At 37.0% G+C, this 20,888-nt stretch overlaps 1 protein-coding gene across 9 annotated transcripts in view; it reads left to right on the top strand.

Annotated features, from left to right (window-relative positions):
- The window catches only part of USP37 (ubiquitin specific peptidase 37), a 93,410-nt gene that overhangs the window by 39,075 nt on the left and 33,447 nt on the right, over positions 1–20,888 (top strand). For all 9 annotated transcript variants that reach the window (XM_057550870.1, XM_057550872.1, XM_007187915.3 and 6 more), the window contains 4 exons: positions 1,618–1,779; positions 6,434–6,565; positions 6,730–6,853; positions 12,865–13,055. In XM_057550870.1, the coding sequence (XP_057406853.1) occupies positions 1,618–1,779; positions 6,434–6,565; positions 6,730–6,853; positions 12,865–13,055 (609 nt within the window). The remainder of the gene's footprint in view (positions 1–1,617; positions 1,780–6,433; positions 6,566–6,729; positions 6,854–12,864; positions 13,056–20,888) is intronic.

The raw sequence follows: 20,888 nt of genomic DNA, 5'->3' as shown, positions 1-20,888 counted from the left end.
TACAATATGTAGGAGTACATAGTAAGAAATAAAACTGATAGAAAGCTAATAATAACTTTTAGGGTAGAGGAACAGGGTTGTGATTGGGAAGGGGTACTCGGAGGTTTTTGACATCAATGGTTGTCTACATATGTGTTTGCTTTATAAAAGTATTGTTAAGCTCCACACTTGATTTTTAATTAATAAACTTTTCTTTCTAGAGCAGTTTTAGGTTCACAGCAAAATTGAACAGAAAGTGCAAAGTGTGCCTAATACCCCCATCCTCCCTCACACACAAAACTTCCCTCACTATCAGCATCCTGTACCACAGTGTTACACATTTGATTTTTATATACTTTTCTGTATTCTATTTCACAATTTTTTTTTTTTTTTTGAGTAAAAAACCAGATCGTGGCTAATAGATGGCCTAGGCAGACAATAAGTTGTTTGGGGACAATTGGTTTTTCCTTATAAAAAAGTAAATCATATTCCTGCTTTACAAGATGCAAAAAGTAAATGTCCAAACAGATTAAAGGCCTGAGTAGGAGGGAAAACAAGATTTTAAACTTTTAAAAGAAAATATAGGAAAACATTTCTCTGACCTTACATTACAGAATGATTCCTTTTTTTTTTCATTTATTCATTTATTTTTGGCCACAATGGGTCTTCGTTGCTGTGTGTGGGCTTTCTCTAGTTGCGGCGAGCAGGGGCTACTCTTCGTTGCGGTGCGCAGGCTTCTCATTGCGGTGGCTTCTCTTGTTGCAGAGCATGGGCTTTAGGCCCGCGGGCTTCAGTAGTTGTAGCACGTGGGCTCAGTAGTTGTGGCTCGCAGGCTCAGTAGTTGTGGTGCACGGGCTTAGTTGCTCCGCAGCATGTGGGATCTTCCCAGACCAGGGCTCGAACCCGTGTTCCCTGCATTGGCAGGCAGATTGTTATCCACTGCGCCACCAGGGACGTCCCTACAGAATGATTCTTAAACAAGACACAGAAATTGAAACCGTAGAGAAAAGATTGATATGTTCAACTTTGGTTGTAATCAGGAAAATATAAAACAAAATAACAATGAGATCATGTTTCACTCATTAGAGTGATTATAATGTAATGGAGACGATGTAAAGAAAGGGAAATTCACTACTGCTGGAAATATAAATTGGTACAGCCTTTGTGGAAAACAGTCACTATCTAGGAAAACTTTAAATGAAAATACTCCTACCATTTTCACTGCTAAGCATATAAATTAGAGTAAGTTCTCAAGGAGATTGGGTAAGAATATTTGTTGTCTAATAGTGGGAAAAGTTCACTGCCTAAATGTTTTCAAGACTAGGTAAACTAATGTATGATAGTCATTAAGTGGATAAAAGTGAATAAAGAAGTAAAACTATATTTATGGCTTTTCTCAAGCCATTAACTTGGATTATTTTGATTATAGGTTATGTAGGTACAGTATTATGCCTTCAGCTCCCTATCAACAGATTTGCTGATTTACATTTGTGAAATTTTCTCCCAAGTGATAATTATTACTGATATTTCCTCAAATTTAGGATTTTTTTTCCCCTAGACCTTGACTTCTCTGAATCTACTAGGGGAAAAAAGTAACGTTCAAAATTGTTATGCTTCTTCATTTTTTCTTTTTTATAGGACTAATATTTCAAGCCAAACTCCCTCTGCCAAAAGAAGTTTGGGATTTCTTCCTCAGCCAGCTCCTCTTTCTGTTAAAAAACTGAGGTGTAACCAGGATTACACTGGCTGGAACAAACCAAGAGTGCCCCTTTCCTCTCACCAACAGCAGCAACTGCAGGGGTAGGTAAATTCTTTTATTTTGCTTTCTTTTTATAAAGTGATTCAACTGAAGTATGTTTTACTTGATATAAAAAAATGATTAAAGGAGTCATATTAATTTTAGTTCTCACATATTTGCTCACTTATTAAAGATTTATCACATCCATAAAATTCAGTCCATTATCTGACCTCTAATTTTCAAACTTTGAAAAAATATATATGTGTGTGTATATATATATATATATATATATATATATATATATATAAACATTTGTCATAAAGCAGAAAGTGCATATTCTTAAGTCCCATACACATCATCTCCTGAGATACTTCAACATTAATTTTATTTATATCCTTCCCAGCCCCTTCATGCTTATATTCTTATTAAACACACAAAAATGAGACCATGGTATAATAACTATAATAATAATAGCAGCTTTATCTAAAGTGTTTGTTACGTGCCAGAGACTGTGCTAAGCATTTAAATGAATTTTTTTCTTTAAATCTTCGCAGTAGCTCTCTGAGCTAGACGTATTAAAAATTCTGTTTTTATAGATGAAGTAACTGAAGATTAGAGAAGTTAATTAACTTACTTGAGGTGTTGTAGTACAGCAGTAGTAAATCTAGGCAGTTGGACTGCACTTGCATTTTTTTCCTTCCAATTTTATTGAGATATAATTGATGTACAACACTGTGTAAGTTTAAATTGTACAGCATAATGATTTGACTTACATACATCATGAAATGATTACCACAATAAGTTTAGTGAATATCCATCATCTTATATAGATATAAAACAAAAGAAAAAGAAAAAAATATTTTTTTAATTTAAGTGTAGTTGATTTACAATGTTGTGTTAATTTCTGCTATACAGCAAAGTGATTCAGTTATACATATACATACATTGTTTTTCTTTAATATCTTTTCCATGGTGGTTTATCATAGGCTATTTTTTTTTAATTTATTTTTGGCTGTGTTGGGTCTTCGTTGCTGCACGCGGGCTTTCTCTAGTTGCGGTGAGCGGGGGGCTACTCTTCGTTGAGGTGCGCAGGCTTCTCATTGCAGTGGCTTCTCTTGATGTGGAGCATGGGCTCTAGGAGTGCGGGCTTCAGTAGTTGTGGCACACGGATTCAGTAGTTGTGGCTTGCGGGCTCTAGAGCCGCAGGCTCAGCAGTTGTGGTGCACGGGCTTAGTTGCTCCACGGCATTTGGGATCTTCCCGGACCAAGGCTCGAACCCATGTTCCCTGTGTTGGCAGGTGGATTCTTAATCACTGCGCCACCAGGGAAGCCCTATCATACTATCATAGGCTCTTGAATATAGTTGTCTGTGCTATACAGTAGGACCTTGTTGTTTATCCATTCTATATATAATAGCTTACATCTGCTAACCCCAATCTCCCACTCTTTCCCTCCCCCCAGCCCCCTCTCCCTTGGCAACCACCAGTCTGTTATCTATGTCTGTGGTTCTGTTTCTGTTTCATAGATAGGTTCATTTGTGTCATATTTTAGATTCCTCATATAAGTGATATCATATGGTATTTGTCTTTCTCTTTCTGACTTACTTCAGTTAGTATGGTAATATCTAGTTGCATCCATGTTGCTGCATATGGCATTATTTCATTCCTTTTTATGGCTGAGTAATATTCCATTGTATATATATACCACATCTTCTTTATCCATTTATCTGTCGATGGACATTTAGGTTGTTTCCATGTCTTGCCTGTTGTGAATAGTGCTGCTATGAACATAGGGGTTCATGTATCTTTTTGAATTACAGTTTTGTCTGGATATATGCCCAGGATTGGGATTGCTGGATCATATGGTAATTCTATTTTTAGTTTTCTGAGGAACCTCCATACTGTTTTTCACAGTGGCTGCACCAAATTACATTCCCACCAACAGTGTAGGAGAGTTCCCTAGAAAAATATTTTTTCCTTTCTCAAGAATCCTTGAGAACTCTTAGGATTTACTCTCTTAACAACTCTCCTATATAACATATAGCAGTGTTAATTATATTAATCATGTTGTACATTATATTCCTAGTAATTATTTATCTGATAACTGGAAGTTTGTACCTTTTCACCACATTCAACCAATTCCCCCTTCCCCTACTCCCCACGTCCAGTAACCACAAATCTGATCTCTTCTATGAGTTTGTTTATTTATTTGTTTTTGAAGTATAAGTGACCTACAACACTATGTTAGTACTGGTGCACAACATAGTGATTCAGTATTTCTGTACATTTCAAAATGATCACCATGTTCACTTGCATTCTTAATCACTATGCTATATTACTTCTCTGTTCCCTGATTTTTTTCTACCCCACATTAATTATGGGCATCCTCTTATATTAGTACATAACCTTTAACCATGTTAGTGTGCATTTAGATTCCCCTTTTTTCCAATTATAATCCAGGCTAGAACGAACATTTTTATATACATGTGTTTTTAATATTTGTTAGAACTTTTCTATAGGAAAAATTCTTGGAAATAGAATTGTTAAGACTAAGAGAGGCACTTTGAAATTTTTGATTACTCTTACCACATTGCTTTCCCAAAACCTACCAGCTTGTTTGTTTTTAATCTCACTCAGATTACTGTTTTTCCACAGTTTTCAGATTACCTTTTTACTTGAGTGACTGGTGTCTGCCAGTTTGGTTTATCCATAGTAGTTTATTTGCCTCATATTTTAGCAGAAAAAAACATAAAACTTGTAGTGAAAACATTTCACTTTCTTCTCTACTTACTATTCTTCTCTGAGCCTCTTCTTTTTTGCTTTGTCTTCTAAAGTGTTTACCTTCCAGTTTAATTCTTAATTTCCTTTCTTCTTCATTCTAATTGTTCTGCCTCAAATTATTATCTTGCTGCTTCCTTACCAGACAACGTTTTTATATTAGTCTGTCCTATTTTGTGACCATTTTTCATCCACATCTTATTTCTATCTACCTTGATCTTACTTGGCTCATCTTCTTAGTGCCTCCTCCTATGTATTTTATAGTTTACTTTTGGTCTCTGTCATTCATATCCTTCTGAGTCCTTTGATATCCTTGAGTTACCCTTGGTGCTCCAGGCTCCCTCTCTACCTCCAGTGTTTCTTTAATTTCTGTATAGTACCTGTACCCAGCTTTCCTTTTTTCAGACTTCTTGCAGGAATTTGAGTGCAGTATTTCAAGTAGGCTAAATACCCTGGACTAAGGACTCCTTAAAAAACAAACAAATAAACAAAAATACCGAGTAGAAAACTGCCAAGTCTAGAGGATAATGGAGGCTACCTAATTCCAGTATTCCTCACAAATCCCCCCCAAAACATAAAAAGTATTAGGAGTTCAAAGAAAAACACATGTAACCTTTAGCATTCTAGGAGACAAAGAATACCATCACCTTTAAACTACTTTCTAAGTGGAGAAACAAAGCAGATTCTAGCAGTGTTCCTGTTTCCCACTGCTTTAAGCCTGTGGATGCTGAGAGTCAGGGACAAGAGGCTTAAGAGTCTTCATGAAAAAAGAATATATAGGAGTAAAAGACTTAGATGAAGCACAGAAAAAAATCACTCTCAGAAAGAGAAATTCAAATACTGAGTTTCTAAATATTGAATATAGGTCTGGATCTTGATTGTTTGCAGCACTGGTTACAGGGAAGGGGCTTGAAAGTAAGTGGTATCAGAAGTCACAAAGAGTACTATTTAAAATGTACAGACTAGATAGTAAAAAAAAAGCTTAAAAAACAAGGGTTATGAGAACTATAAAAAAGTACAAATACAGATATAACCACTTTAAAAAAAGCCTTTCTTAAAACCAAAAGAAATATTTCTAAAACACACCAAATAGATAAGTAAAATTATAACAACATGACAGAGTTGAGTCCAAATGTAAGAATTACTCCAGATTGAAGAAAACTAAAGAGACATGAAAACTAAATGCATTATGTTATCCTGGACTGAATCTTGTGCTTAGGGAGAAAAAAATGCTGTGACGAAACATTGGGTCAATTGACAAAATTGGATTAAAGAAAGTATATTAGATAAGAGTATTATGTTAGCATTAAATTTTATAATGCTCATAACTGTACTCTGGTTATATAAGAGAATGTTCTCGTTCTTTTGAAATATACCCTGAAGTATTTAGAGCTAAATGGGTATGATCTATGCAGCCTACTCTCAGATGGTTCAGGAAAAGTATATAGAGAGAGGTGTTAAATGATAAAGCACAGAGTACAAAAGGGTTAACAATTGGTGAATCTAGGTAAAGAATATTATTCTGTGCAACTTTTCTGAAAGTTTGAGAATATTTCCAAACAGAAGTTTTTTTTAAATATGTACTTTGGAATAATGTTTGGCGGTACCCATTAAGCATATATATATTCTGGATAAGTCCCCAGTCCTTTTTAGCATTCATTTGAAAATGTATAATTTTCCTTGAGATGAAACTAAGTTGTAATAATGTTATACTGCATCAGCATCAACTGGGATCCTATTAGAAGTGCACATTTTTTGCACCTTCCCTGTCCAGACCTACAGAATCAGAAACTCTGGAGTTGGGGCCCAACAATATGTATTTTAACAAACCCTCCAGATGATTCTGATGCATGCTATAGTGGAGAACCCCTGCTCAAGTGAACATACTTCAGGAACGAACTGCTGTTGTCTTCAAAAGTACTATTTCTTTCATTTTCAGCTTCTCCAATTTGGGAAATACCTGCTATATGAATGCTATTTTACAGTCTCTGTTTTCACTCCAATCATTTGCAAATGACTTGCTCAAGCAAGGTATCCCATGGAAGAAAATTCCACTCAACGCACTTATCAGGTAACTGTTATGTACTTACTGAGTAACCTTTTTACCTTATTTATTATAGAATAATGGAGTATTAGACACTTAAAATTTTATGTGCCATTGTTAGCAGTCCTTAAAATATAATACCATCCAGTGTTTTATAAAACCTGCTAAACTTCTCTCTTTTGTTTTACCAGGCGCTTTGCACACTTGCTTGTTAAAAAAGATATCTGTAATTCAGAGACGAAAAAAGATTTACTCAAGAAGGTTAAAAATGCCATTTCAGCTACAGCAGAGAGATTCTCTGGTTATATGCAGAATGTGAGTACTAATTGTTTTTATTTTTTTATTTTTTATTTTTTCTATTTCTTTTTTTTTTGAATTTTTGAATTTTATTTTATTTATTTTTTTATACAGCAGGTTCTTATTAGTCATCCATTTTATATACATCAGTGTATACACATCAATCTCAATCTCCCAATTCATCACACCACCACCCCCACCCCCCGCCACTTTCCCTCCTTGGTGTCCATACGTTTGTTCTCTACATCTGTGTCTCTATTTCTGCCCTGCAAACCGGCTCATCTGTACCATTTTTCTAGGTTCCACATATATGCGTTAATATACGATATTTGTTTTTCTCTTTCTGACTTACTTCACTCTGTATGACAGTCTCTAGGTCCATCCACGTCTCTACAAATGACCCAATTTCATTCCTTTTTATGGCTGAGTAATATTCCATTGTATATATGTACCGCATCTTCTTTATCCATTCGTCTGTCGATGGGCATTTAGGTTGCTTCCATGACCTGGCTATCGTAAATAGTGCTGCAGTGAACATTGGGGTGCATGTGTCGTTTTCAGTTATGGTTTTCTCTGGGTATATGCCCAGTAGTGGGATTGCTGGGTCGTATGGTAATTCTATTTTTAGTTTTTTAAGGAACCTCCATACTGTTCTCCATAGTGGCTGTATCAATTTACATTCCCACCAACAGTGCAAGAGGGTTCCCTTTTCTCCACACCCTCTCCAGCATTTGTTGTTTGTAGATTTTCTGATGCTGCCCATTCTAACTGGTGTGAGATGATACCTCATTGTAATTTTGATTTGCATTTCTCTAATAATTAGTGATATGAGCAGCTTTTCATGTGCTTCTTGGTCATCTGTATGTCTTCTTTGGAGAAATGTCTCTTTAGGTCTTCTGCCCATTTTTGGATTGGGTTGTTTGTTTTTTTAATATTGAGCTGCATGAGCTGTTTATATATTTTGGAGATTAATCCTTTGTCCGTTGATTCGTTTGCAAATATTTTCTCCCATTCTGAGGGTTGTCTTTTCGTCTTGTTTATGGTTTCCTTTTTTGTGCAAAAGCTTTTAAGTTTCATTAGGTCCCATTTGTTTATTTTTGTTTTTATTTCCATTACTCTAGGAGGTGTATCAAAAAAGATGTTGCTGTGATTTATGTCAAAGAGTGTTCTTCCTATGTTTTTCTCTAAGAGTTTTATAGTGTCCGGTCTTACATTTAGGTCTCTAATCCATTTTGGGTTTACTTTTGTGTATGGTGTTAGGGAGTGTTCTAATTTCATTCTTTTACATATAGCTGTCCAGTTTTCCCAGCACCACTTATTGAAGAGACTGTCTTTTCTCCATTGTATATCCTTGCCTCCTTTGTCATAAATAAGTTAACCATAGGTGCGTGGGTTTATCTCTGGGCTTTCTATCTTGTTCCATTGATCTATATTTTTGTTTTTGTGCCAGTACTATATTGTGTTGATTACTGTAGCTTTGTAGTATAGTCTGAAGTCAGGGAGTCTGATTCCTCCAGCTACGTATTTTTCCCTCAGGACTGCTTTGGCTATTCGGGATCTTTTGTGTGTCCATACAAATTTTAAGATTTTTTGTTCTAGTTCTGTAAAAAATGCCATTGGTAATTTGATAGGGATTGCATTGAATCTGTAGATTGCTTTGGGTAGTATAGTCATTTTCACAATATTGATTCTTCTGATCCAAGAACATGGTATATCTCTCCATCTGTTGGTATCATCTTTAATTTCTTTCATCAGTGTCTTATACTTTTCTACATACAGGTCTTTTGTCTCCCTAGGTAGGTCTATTCGTAGGTTTTTTGTTTTTTTTTTAAATTTAGTTATTTTATTTATTTATTTTTGGCTGTGCTGGGTCTTCGTTGCAGTGTGCGCGCTTCTTATTGCGGTGGCTTCTCTTGTTGTGGAGCACGGGCTCCAGGCGCATGGGCTTCAGTAGTTGCAGCCTGCGGGCTCAGTAGTTGTGGCTCACAGGCTCTAGAGCACAGGCTCAGTAGTTGTGGTGCACGGGCTTAGTTGCTCTGCCACATGTGGGATCTTCCCGGACCAGGGCTTGAACCCGTGTCCCCTGCATTGGCAGGCAGATTCTCAACCACTGCACCACCAGGGAAGCCCTATTCTTAGGTATTTTATTCTTTTTGTTGCCGTGGTAAATGGGAGTGTTTCCTTAATTTCTCCTTCAGATTTTTCATCATTAGTGTATAGGAATGCAAGAGATTTCTGTACATTAATTTTGTATCCTGCAACTTTACCAAATTCACTGATTAGCTCTAGTAGTTTTCTGGTGGCATCTTTAGGATTCTCTAAATATAGTATCATGTCATCTGCAAACAGTGACAGTTTTACTTCTTCTTTTCCAATTTGTATTCCTTTTATTTCTTTTTCTTCTCTGATTGCCGTGGCTAGGACTTCCAAAACTATGTTGAATAATAGTGGTGAGAGTGGACATCCTTGTCTTGTTCCTGATCTTAGAGGAAATGCTTTCAGTTTTTCACCATTGAGAATGATGTTTGCTGTGGGTTTGTCATATTTGGCCTTTATTATGTTGAGGTAGTTTCCCTCTATGCCCACTTTCTGGAGAGTTTTTATCATAAATGGGTGTTGAATTTTGTCAAAAGCTTTTTCTGCATCTATTGAGATGATCATATGGTTTTTCTTCTTCAATTTGTTAATATGGTGTATCACATTGATTGATTTGCATATATTGAAGAATCCTTGCATCCCTGGGATAAATCCCACTTGATCATGGTGTATGATCCTTTTACTGTGTTGTTGAATTCTGTTTGCTGGTATTTTGTTGAGGATTTTTGCATCTATATTCATCAGTGATATTGGTCTGTAATTTTCTTTTTTGTCTGGTTTTGGTATCAGAGTGATGGTGGCCTCATAGAATGAGTTTGGGAGTGTTCCTTCCTCTGCAATTTTTGGAAGAGTTTGAGAAGGATGGGTGTTAGCTCTTCTCTTAATGTTTGATAGAATTCACCTGTGAAGGCATCTGGTCCTGGACTTTTGTTTGTTGGAAGATTTTTAATCACAGTTTCAATGTCATTACTTGTGATTGGTCTGTTCATATTTTCTATTTCTTCCTGGTTCAGTCTTGGAAGGTTATACCTTTCTAAGAATTTGTCCATTTCTTCCAGGTTGTCCCATTTTATTGGCATAGAGTTGCTTGTAGTAGTCTCTTAGGATGCTTTGTATTTCTGCGGTGTCTGTTGTAACTTCTCCTTTTTCATTTCTAATTTTATTGATTTGAGTCCTCTCCCTCTTTTTCTTGATGAGTTTGGCTAATGGTTTATCAATTTTGTTTATCTTCTCAAAGAACCAGCTTTTAGTTTTATTGATCTTTGCTATTGTTTTCTGTTTCTATTTCATTTATTTCTGCTCTGATCTTTATGGTTTCTTTCCTTCTGCTAACTTTGGGTTTTGTTTGTTCTTCTTTCTCTAGTTCCTTTAGGTGTAAGGTTAGATTGTTTACTTGAGATTTTTCTTGTTTCTTTAGGTAGGCTTGTATAGCTATAAACTTCCCTCTTAGAACTGCTTTTGCCACATCCCATAGGTTTTGGATCGTTGTGTTTTCATTGTCATTTGTCTCTAGGTATTTCTTGATTTCCTCTTTGATTTTTTCAGTGATCTCTTGGTTATTTAGTAATGTATTGTTTAGCCTCCATGTGTTTGTGTTTTTTATGTTTTTTTCCCTGTAATTGATTTCTAATCTCATAGCATGTGGTTAGAAAAGATGCTTGATATGATTTCACTTTTTTAAAATTTACTGAGGCTTGATTTGTGACCCAAGATGTGATCTATCCTGGAGAATGTTCTGTGCGCACTTGAGAAGAAAGTGTAATCTGCTGTTATTGGATGTAATGTCCTATAAATACCAATTAAATCTATCTGGTCTCTTGTGTCATTTAAAGCTTGTGGCCCTTATTAATTTTCTGTTTGGATGATCTGTCCATTGGTGTAAGTGAGGTGTTAAAAGTCTCCCACTATTATTGTGTTACTGTTGATTTCCTCTTTTATAGCTGTTAGCAGTTGCCTTATGTATTGAGGTGCTCCTATGTTGGGTGCATTTATATTTATAATTGTTATATCTTCTTCTTGGATTGATCCCTTGATCATTATGTAGTGTCCTTCCTTGTCTCTTGTAACATTCTTTATTTTAAAGTCTATTTTATCTGATATGAATATTGCTACTCCAGCTTTCTTTTGATTTCCATTTGCATGGAATATCTTTTTCCATCCCCTCACTTTCAGTCTGTATGTGTCCCTAGGTCTGAAGTGGGTCTCTTGTAGACAACATATATATGGGTCTTGTTTTTGTATCCATTCAGCAAGCCTGTGTCTTTTGCTTGGAGCATTTAATCCATTCATGTTTAAGGTAATTATTGATATGTATGTTCCTATGACCATTTTCTTAATTGTTTTGGGTTTGTTTTTGTAGGTCCTTTTCTTCTCTTGTATTTCCCACTTAGAGAAGTTCCTTTAGCATTTGTTGTAGAGCTGGTTTGGTGGTGCTGAATTCTCTTAGCTTTTGCTTGTCTGTAAAGCTTTTGATTTCTCCGTTGAATCTGAATGAGATCCTTGCTGGGTAGAGTAATCTTGGTTGTAGTTTCTTCCCTTTCAGCACTTTAAGTATATCATGCCACTCCCTTCTGGCTTGTAGAGTTTCTGCTGAGAAACCAGCTGTTAACCTTATGGGAGTTCCCTTGTATGTTATTTGTCGTTTTTCCCTTGCTGCTTTTAGTAATTATTGTTTTTCTTAAATTTTTGCCAATTTGATTACTATGTGTCTCAGTGCGTTTCTCCTTGGGTTTATCCTGTATGGGACTCTCTGCACTTCCTGGACTTAGGTGGGTATTTCCTTTCCCATGTTAGGGAAGTTTTCAACTATAATCTCTTCAAATATTTTCTCACGTCCTTTCTCTCTCTCTTCTCCTTCTGGGACCCCTATAATGGAAATGTTGTTGTGTTTAATGTTGTCCCAGAGGTCTCTTAGGCTGTCTTCATTTCTTTTCATTCTTTTTTCTTGATTCTGTTTCACAGCAGTGAATTCTACCATTCTGTCTTCCAGGTCACTTATCCGTTCTTCTGCCTCAGTTATTCTGCTACTGATTCCTTCTAGGGTATTTTTCATTTCAGTTATTGTATTGTTCATCTGTTTGTTTGTTCTTTAATTCTTCTAGATCTTTGTTAAACATTTCTTGCATCTTCTCAATCTTTGCCTCCATTCTTTTTCCGAGGTCCTGGATCATCTTCACTATCATTATTCTGAATTTTTTTCCATTTTTCTGGAAGGTTTCCTATCTCCACTTCATTTAGTTGTTTTTCTGGGGTTTTATCTTGTTCCTTCATCTGGTACATAGCCCTGTTCCTTTTCATCTTGTCTATCTTCTGTGAATGTGGTTTTTGTTCCACTGCAGGAACTGTAGTTTTGTAGTTCAAAACTGCAGGATTGTAGTTCTTCTTGCTTCTGCTCTCTGCGCTCTGGTGGATGAAGCTATCTAAGAGGCTTGTGTAATTGTTTTTAAACACCTTAGAGATACGGAAAATTGAAATGATTTTAGCGTGTTGCCCAATATTATTTTAAAATGGGATTTGTGTATGTGTGTTCATCACAGGTTGGAAAACCTGAGGACTTCTGGTAAGGTTCAATATGACTCTTCTGTGTATTTTATCATATTTTAATAATATAGATGTGGTTTGCCAGTGTAGGACCTTGGACTATTTTAGCTACAAAGGCTATTTTAGAAAAATCACTCTATTTTTAAAAAACAAATGAAGGAGTGATTCATTTATTAGTCATGCTAATCTAGCTTAGGAATATAAAATATGTCATTTGTTGTTTTGTTTTGTTTTCACAAAATATGTACTGCAAAATCACTAGAGTAAATCTGGCCTTTTTCCACACATGTTATTGACTTGCAAGGGCTTTACTCGTATAGATCACAATGTTAATAAGCTGTTGTTGTGACAAGAAATGTTTTGACCTGATTAAGGATATTATGCCTTCTTAGGATGCTCATGAATTTTTAAGTCAGTGCTTAGACCAGCTGAAAGAGGATATGGAAAAATTAAATAAAACTTGGAAGACTGAACCTGTTCCTGGAGAAGAAAATTCACCAGATATTTCAGCTACTAGAGTATACACTTGCCCTGTTATTACTAATTTGGAGTTTGAAGTTCAGCACTCCATCATCTGTAAAGCGTAAGTAGTCTCTAAGAGAACTCTTTTCCCTTTTAATTCTTTACAGCAAGTGACTGAAACTCTTCTAGAAGGTTTTAATTCTTATCTTCATTCCTGTGTCATGGGGAAACATGAATATAAATATCTTTGTTCAGTGTCTTTATCATCTATAAGAATGCTTGGTGGGGTGAGAACTAAAGTGAACTTAGTTTGTCAAATGCTTTAGTGCTGACTAAATGGTTAATTTTGCTCTGCCTTTTGAGTGTGTGTGACTGTGTGTGTGGTTTTTTTCCTTTTAATCACTGTGGAAAATCAAGCTCTTTGAGAATACTTGTTCATCGTTTTTTTATTATTATTAATTAATTAATTTATTTATTTTTGGTTGAGTTGGATCTTTGTTGCTGCTCACGGGCTTTCTCTAATTGTGGCGAGCAGGGACTGCTCTTCATCGTGGTGCTCAGGTTTCTCACTACGGTGGCTTCTCTTGTTGCGGAGCACAGGCTCTAGGCGTGCGGACTTCAGTAGTTGTGGCTCGCAGGCTTTAGAGCGCAGGCTCAGTAGTTGTGGCGCACGGGCTTAGTTGCTCCGCAGCGTGTGGGATCTTCCCGGATCAGGGCTCAAACCCATGTCCCCTGCATTGGCAGGCAGATTCTTAACTACTGCGCCACCAGGGAAGCCCTCGTCTTTTCTTTTTCCCTGAAAAGACTCCCTCCTATTAGTTGCTTATTTTGTTGAACCAAATTGTTTTTATAAAAAATGGGTTTTGGGGTTTTTTTTTTACAAGATACATTAAAATGTGAATTATTTTTAATTTTTGCAATGCTTTTTAACCATGTTTACATTAACTATTGAGACTTACCTTCTACATTTAATTAATTTCCATCTCATTATCAGGACTCTCTACCAGGTACTTCACATTAAAAGGTTCTATTTTGATTAATCTTCCAGTTATCAGTAGTACATGAATACATTTTTTTTTCAGAGAGTGGAATTCTTCAGAGTCCACATATAAATGAGAATTAATTCTGTGGCTTTCACACATGACTTAATACAGGATTATTAAGTCAGACACAGCCTTCCCCCTCAACATACTACATATACTGTCCCATCATATCCTGTTACTCTGACACTTAGGAGAAGTCTGATTTTGTTGATAATCTTTTTCTTCCTGAAAATCTATGATGTTCTTAATTTTTGAAATTCAGAGTTTCACTAATTTACATCTAGGTATTGACACTTTTTCATTAATTTTCCGTTTAACATGATGGGGCTTTTTCATCTGAAGATTTGGGATTTTTTTCAGCTCAGAAAAACTGTTCTCTAGACACTGCTTCTCTTCCATTTGTTCTGGGATTTTCTTTAGGAATACTCAACAGCCATATGTTGGCTCTTCATTCTCTGTCTTTCATATTTATTTATTTTTCTTTTTTCTTTAATTTTTATTTATTTTTTGGCTGCATCGGGTCTTCATTGCTGCGCGCAGGCTTTCTCTAGTTGCGGCAAGCGTGGGCTACTCTTCCTTGCAGTGCGCGGGCTTCTCATTGTGGTGGCTTCTCTTGTTGCAGAGCATGGGCTCTAGGTGCGCCGGCTTCAGTAAGTAGTTGTGGCACATGGGCTCAGTAGTTGTGGCTCGTGGGCTCTAGAGCACAGGCTCAGTAGTTGTGGCACACGAGCTTAGTTGCCCCTGGCATGTGGGATCTTCCTGGACCAGGGATCGAACCCATGTCCCCTGTATTGGCAGGCAGATTCTTAACCACTGCACCACCAGGGAAGTCCCCTTTATTTATTTTTCTTAGGCTGCTCAAAATGATAGTGTTCACTGAGGTCTCTTCTAGCTATGACACTCTAGTATTTTTTACTAGAATTTTGAACATTTACATGGACACTACAAAGACAGTAGTTTTGCATCATTAGTCTGTGACATTTTTTATCTTCATGATTTCTTCAGTCTTTTTTTTTCCCCCTAGTGGATAAATTATTTTTTAAAGAAAAAGTCTGGGTCTTATAAATACAGTTCATCATCTTGCAAAAGCTAGAGAGCCCATAGTATTATAGCCATCTTTCCCTTTCTTCTAATGCACTTTCCAAACAAAATTTGTTCAAGTCAGAGAGAGAAGCAGTTTGTCACTGTTAATATTTCATTTAACTGTGGGGTGTCAACCAAGTTTCTTTTGATAGGAAAATTTCTGTTGCCTGTGGTAGAAATGGCCACAGGCATCACAGGAAGAAAGCTATGTCAAAGTAATGCCTGCTTCACTGGGCCAACAGCATCAGTCAACCATTCCAGTTATGCAGCACCCAAATATTGAGTGTACAGTTGAGGTGTGTGTACCAGTGCATGAAGTGATATGGCTCACAGTGTGTAGGCATGAGGCTGAATGCCAGGCATCCAGACTGAACAGTGGCCCAAGAGTTGGCAAGTCCTGGAGGTAACAAGGTTCTCTGGGGCTGCAGCAGCAGTACAACTACCTCCTCGAAGGCCTTGCCTTAGTTGCTTTATTAGTCATTTTCTTTAAGACAACTCTTTAAAGATAAAATAGTTTCTGGCTGAAGGAAGATTCTATACACCTTATCCCAGAATTGTAATTTTCCATGTTTAGCCTCTGTCCCATCTGGCTGTAAGTTAGTTTGACCTGTTGGCCAAATGTACTTAATTTTTGTAAACTGTTATAGTTTAGATTGACTGGTTTTCAATGATTATAAGCCATTTCAATATATTAGTAATATATTCTTGAATATGAAGAATTTGTATGAATTCTACATTTAAAGAACTTAAAACATCTAAAACTAAGTACTTAATAATCCCCCATAAAACCTCCTCCTGCAGTCTTCCCTGTCTCAATAATGACAGTTCAGTACTTAGAGTTTATCAGTACAACAGTGTGGTATATTTCTTAACTTTTCTTTTCTTTCTCTTGCACCCCTACATCCCATATGTCAGCAAACCCTTTGAGCTTTTCCTTCAAAATACAGCCAGAATCTGACCTCTTTTTACTACCTCCACTGACACCACTGTGGTCCAAACCACCATCATCTCTGCCTGGATTGTTGCAATACCTTCTGACTGATCACTGTGTTTCTGCCCTTGTCTCTCTGTAGTCTATTTTAAACACATTAGCCAAAGTGATCCATTTAAAATGGACATTAGTTCATGTCGGCCCTCTGCTCATAACCCTTAAAATAAAAGCTGAAATTCTTGCTATGATCTGCAAAACTCCATATGATTTGCCTTTCAGCAACCCCTCTCTCCCAGTTAACTCTCTTACTTCATCTCTTATCACTCTTTCCCCTTGCTCATTCTGTTCGAACCAAACTAGCTTTCTTGCTTTATTTGTTTGTTTGTTTGTTTGTTTATTTATTTATTTATGGCTGCATTGGGTCTTCGTGGCTGCACATGGGCTTTCTCTAGTTGCGGTGAGTGGGGGCTACTCTTCATCGTGGTGCGTGGGCTCCTCATTGCGGTGGCTTCTGTTGTTCGGAGCACGGGCTCTAGGCATGCGGGCTTCAGCAGTTGTGGCTCATGGGCTCTAGAGCACAGCCTCAGTAGTTGTGGCACATGGGCTTAGTTGCTCCGTGGCATGTGGGATCTTCCCAGACCAGGGGTCGAACCCATGTCCCCTGCATTGGCAGACAGATTCTTTTCTTTTTTTTTTTTTTCTTTTTTAAATTAACTTTTATTAGAGTACAGTTGATATACAGTGTTATGTTAGTTTCTGCCATACAGCAAAGTGTATCAGTTATACATATACATACATCCAATCTTTTTGAATTCTATTCCCATATAGGTCGTTACAGAGTATTGAGTAGAGTTCCCTGTGCTATATAGTAGGTTCTTACTAGTTGTCTGTTTTATATAGTAGTGTGTATATGTAAATCCCAATCTCCCAACTTATCCCCCCCAACTTTTCCCCCTTGATTACCATAAGTTTGTTTTCTACATATGTGACTCTATTTCTGTTTTGTAAATAGGTTCATTTGTACCATATTTTTCAGATTCCACATATAAGCAATATCATATGATATTTGTCTTTTTCTGTCTGACTTATTTCACTCAGTATGACAATCTCGAGGTCCATCCATGTTGCTGCAAATGGCATTATTTCATTCTTTTTTATGGCTGAGTAATATTCCATTGTGTATATGTGCCATGGCTTTTTTTTTTAACTTTTTTTTTTTTTTAAGATTTATTTATTTATTGATTGATTGCTATGTTGGGTCTTCGTTTCTGTGCTAGGACTTTCTCTGGTTGCGGCAAGCGGGGGCCACTCTTCATCGCGGTGCGCGGGCCTCTCACTATCGTGGCCTCTCTTGTTGCAGAGCACAGGCTCCAGACGCGCAGGCTCAGTAGTTGTGGCTCACGGGCCCAGTCGCTCCGCGGCATGTGGGATCCTCCCAGACCAGGGCGCGAACCCGTGTCCCCTGCATTAGCAGGCAGACTCCCAACCACTGCGCCACCAGGGAAGCCCGCCACGTCTTCTTTATCCGTTCTTCTGTCGATGGACATTTAGGTTCCTTCCATGTCCTGGCTATTGTAAATAGTGCTGGCAGACAGATTCTTAATGACTGCGCCACCAGGGAAGTCCCTCTTGCTTTTTAAAAGAAGTGCCAGGATCCTGGTACTTCAGGGCCTTTTCGCTTGTTTCTCTTTCCCCATGTGATAATCACATAGCTAGTGCCCTCCCTTCTCCATAGCTTTATGTAAAAATCACTTGCTCAGTGAGGCATTTTCTTGCTACCATATCTAAAATTCCAGCCATCTACTCTCATCTTTTGCTTCCCTCTTCTGTACTTTCTTTTTCTTCTTTAACACTTACCTAACATACTGTATATTTTACTTATGTATGTATTTTTATTGTATCTCTTCTCCAGTATAATGAAAGCTTCATGAGGGGACATATTTTTGTCTTGGTTTGTTCTTTGCTACTACCCCAGTGCCGAGAACAGTTTCAGCATATAGGAGACATATTCAGTGATGCATAACAAATTGCCCCAAATTTAGCAGCTTAAAACAACATCCACTTAACTCAGTTCTGTAGGTCAGAAGTCTAGGCAGGGTCTGGCTGAGGTCTTTGCTCAGGTATCAGAAAGCTGAAATCAAGGTGTTGGCTGGCTGTGTTCTCATCTAGAGTCCCCTTCTAAGCTCATTAAGGTTGTGAGCAGAATTTAGTTCCTTTCAGTTGTAGTACTGAGGTCCCCATTTTTTTGTTAGCTATTGACTGGGGCAACTCATTTCCTAAAGGCTGCCTATTGTTTCTTGCCATGTGGCCTCTATAGGAAGTTCACAACAGTGCTATTTGCTTTCTTCAGGCCAGCAGTACATCTCTCTGACTTCTAATCTGTGACTTCCTCTGTTTGAGATCTCTAGACCCAGATTTAAAGAGTTCATGTGATAAGGCCTCAACCATTCAGGTAATCAATCTCCTTTTTGATGAACTCTACAGGTAAGATTAGTAACATTAATTATATCTGCAAAATCCCTTTTGCTGTGTAAAGTAACATCATCATGGGAGTGATAGCTCATCATAATCACAGTCCTCCCACACTCAAAGGGGATAGAATTATACAAGGAAGGGCAAGGGTCATCTTAGAATCCTGCCTAGGAGAGAGGCACTCAATAAATGTTTATTTAATGAAGAACAGAAGTATTCTTACAGTCCCTAGTCTTCTACTGTTGCAATATAGAACTGGGACAGGAAAATGAATATTACTAAAAATGCTGATAATGCAGACAAAATGAAAAACAGTCAATTAAAACTAAGTAAAAGAAATCAGTTGGCTTCCAGGTAAATTGAATATGATGTTTTGATCTCTGAGCCCATTTTTTGAAATTCTATAAAATGTATCCAATGACCAAACAATACTTCTAGGAACAGAACTGCCTACACATGTTTACTGAGAACACATAGTGTTTTCAATTTGACACATTGTTCATTTAGTCAAAAACTGGAAATAGTCCAGATGTCCATCAATATGGATAAATTGTGGCATGCTCATACAGCTTAATACTAGACAACAATGAAAAATGGGCTTTAGCCATTGCAACAAGCATGGTTGAATCTTATAATCATGTTGAACAAAAGAAGCTAGTTAAAAGAAAACATTCTGTATGGTTCCATTTATGTAAGGTTCAGAAAAGGTAAAACTCAACTATTTTAAAAAAATTTTTTAATTGAAATATAGTTATTTACAGTATCATGTAAGTTTTAGGTGTATAGCACAGTGATTCAGTTATATGTGTATATTCTTTTACAGATTCTTTTCCTTTATAGATTATTACATAATATTGGGTATAGTTCCCTGTGCTATATAGTAGGTCCTTGTTGGTTATCTATTTTATACATAGTAGTGTGTATATGTTAATCCCAACCTCCTAATTTATCCCTCCCCCCACACCCCTTTCCCCTTTGGTAACCATAAGTTTGTTTTTTGTGTCTGTGAGTCTTTCTGTTTTGGAAATAAATTCATTTGCATCTTTTTTGTTCTTCTAGATGCCACATGTAAGTGATATCATATGATATTTGTTTTTGTCTGGCTTACTTGGTATGATTAAACCTAGGTCCATCCACATTGCTGCAAATGGCGCTATTTCTTTTTTTTATGGCTGAGTAGTATTACATTGTATAGATACCCAACATCTTTATTTATTCATCTGCCAGTGGACACTTAGGTTGCTTCCATGTCTTGGGTATTGTAAATAGTGCTGCAGTGAACATTGGGGTACTTGCATCTTTTCGAATTATGGTTTTCTCTGGATATATGGCCAGGAGTGGGATCACAAAATCACATGGTAGCCCTATTTTTAGTTTTTTAAGTAACCTGCATAGTGTTCTCCATACTGGCTGCAGAAGTTTACATTCCCACAAATAGTGTAGGAGGGTTCCTGTTTCTCCACACCCCCTGCAGCATTTATTATTCGTAGACTTTTTGATGATGGCCATTCTGACCAGTGTGAGGTGATACCTCATTGTAGTTTTGATTTGCATTTCTCTGATAATTAGCGATGTTGAGCATCTTTTCATGTGCCTTTTGGCCATCTTTGTGTCTTCTTTGGAGAAATGTCTGTTTAGGTCTTCTGCCCATGTTTTGATTGGTTGTTTGTTTTTTTGATATTGAGCTGTATGAGCTGTTTGTATATTTTTTTACTGAAGTATAGTTATTTTACAGTGTTGTGTTAATTTCTGCTATACAGCAAAGTGATTCAGTTATACATATATACATTCTTTTTTTATATTCTTTTTCATTATGGTTTATCATAGGATATTGACTATAGTCCCCTGTGCTGTATACAGTGGGACCTTGTTTATCCATTCTATATATAGTAGCTTACATCTGCTAACCCCAACCTCTCACACTATCCTTCCCCCCAACTCCCTCCCCCTTGGCAACCACCAGTCTGTTATCTATGATCACCAGTCTGTTATCTATGTCCGTGCTTCTGTTTCTGTTTCATAGATAGGTTCATTTGTGTCATATTTTAGATTCCACATATAAGTGATATCATATGGTATTTGTCTTTCTCTTTCTGACTTACTTCACTTAGTATGATAATCTTTAGTTGCATCTATGTTGCTGCAAATAGTATTATTTTGTTCTTTTATTATGGCTGAGTTTTCCATTTTTTAGAATGTGTTTGAGCCTGTATGACTATCAGTCTAAAGCAAGTAGAGGGACTTCCCTGGTGGTCCAGTGGGTAAGACTCTGCACTCCCAGTGCAGGGGGCCCAAGTTCGATCCCTGGTCGGGGAACTAGATCCCACATGCATGCTGCAATTAAGAGTCCACATGCCGCAATGAAGATCCTGTGTGCTGCAACTAAGACTGGGCACAGCCAAAATAAATAAATTTTTTTAAAATA

This window comes from Balaenoptera acutorostrata, chromosome 8 (assembly GCF_949987535.1).
Source record: "Balaenoptera acutorostrata chromosome 8, mBalAcu1.1, whole genome shotgun sequence".
NCBI lineage: Eukaryota > Metazoa > Chordata > Mammalia > Artiodactyla > Balaenopteridae > Balaenoptera > Balaenoptera acutorostrata.
Note: the sequence above shows the minus strand (reverse complement) of the source record. Positions and strands in the feature narration are given on the sequence as shown.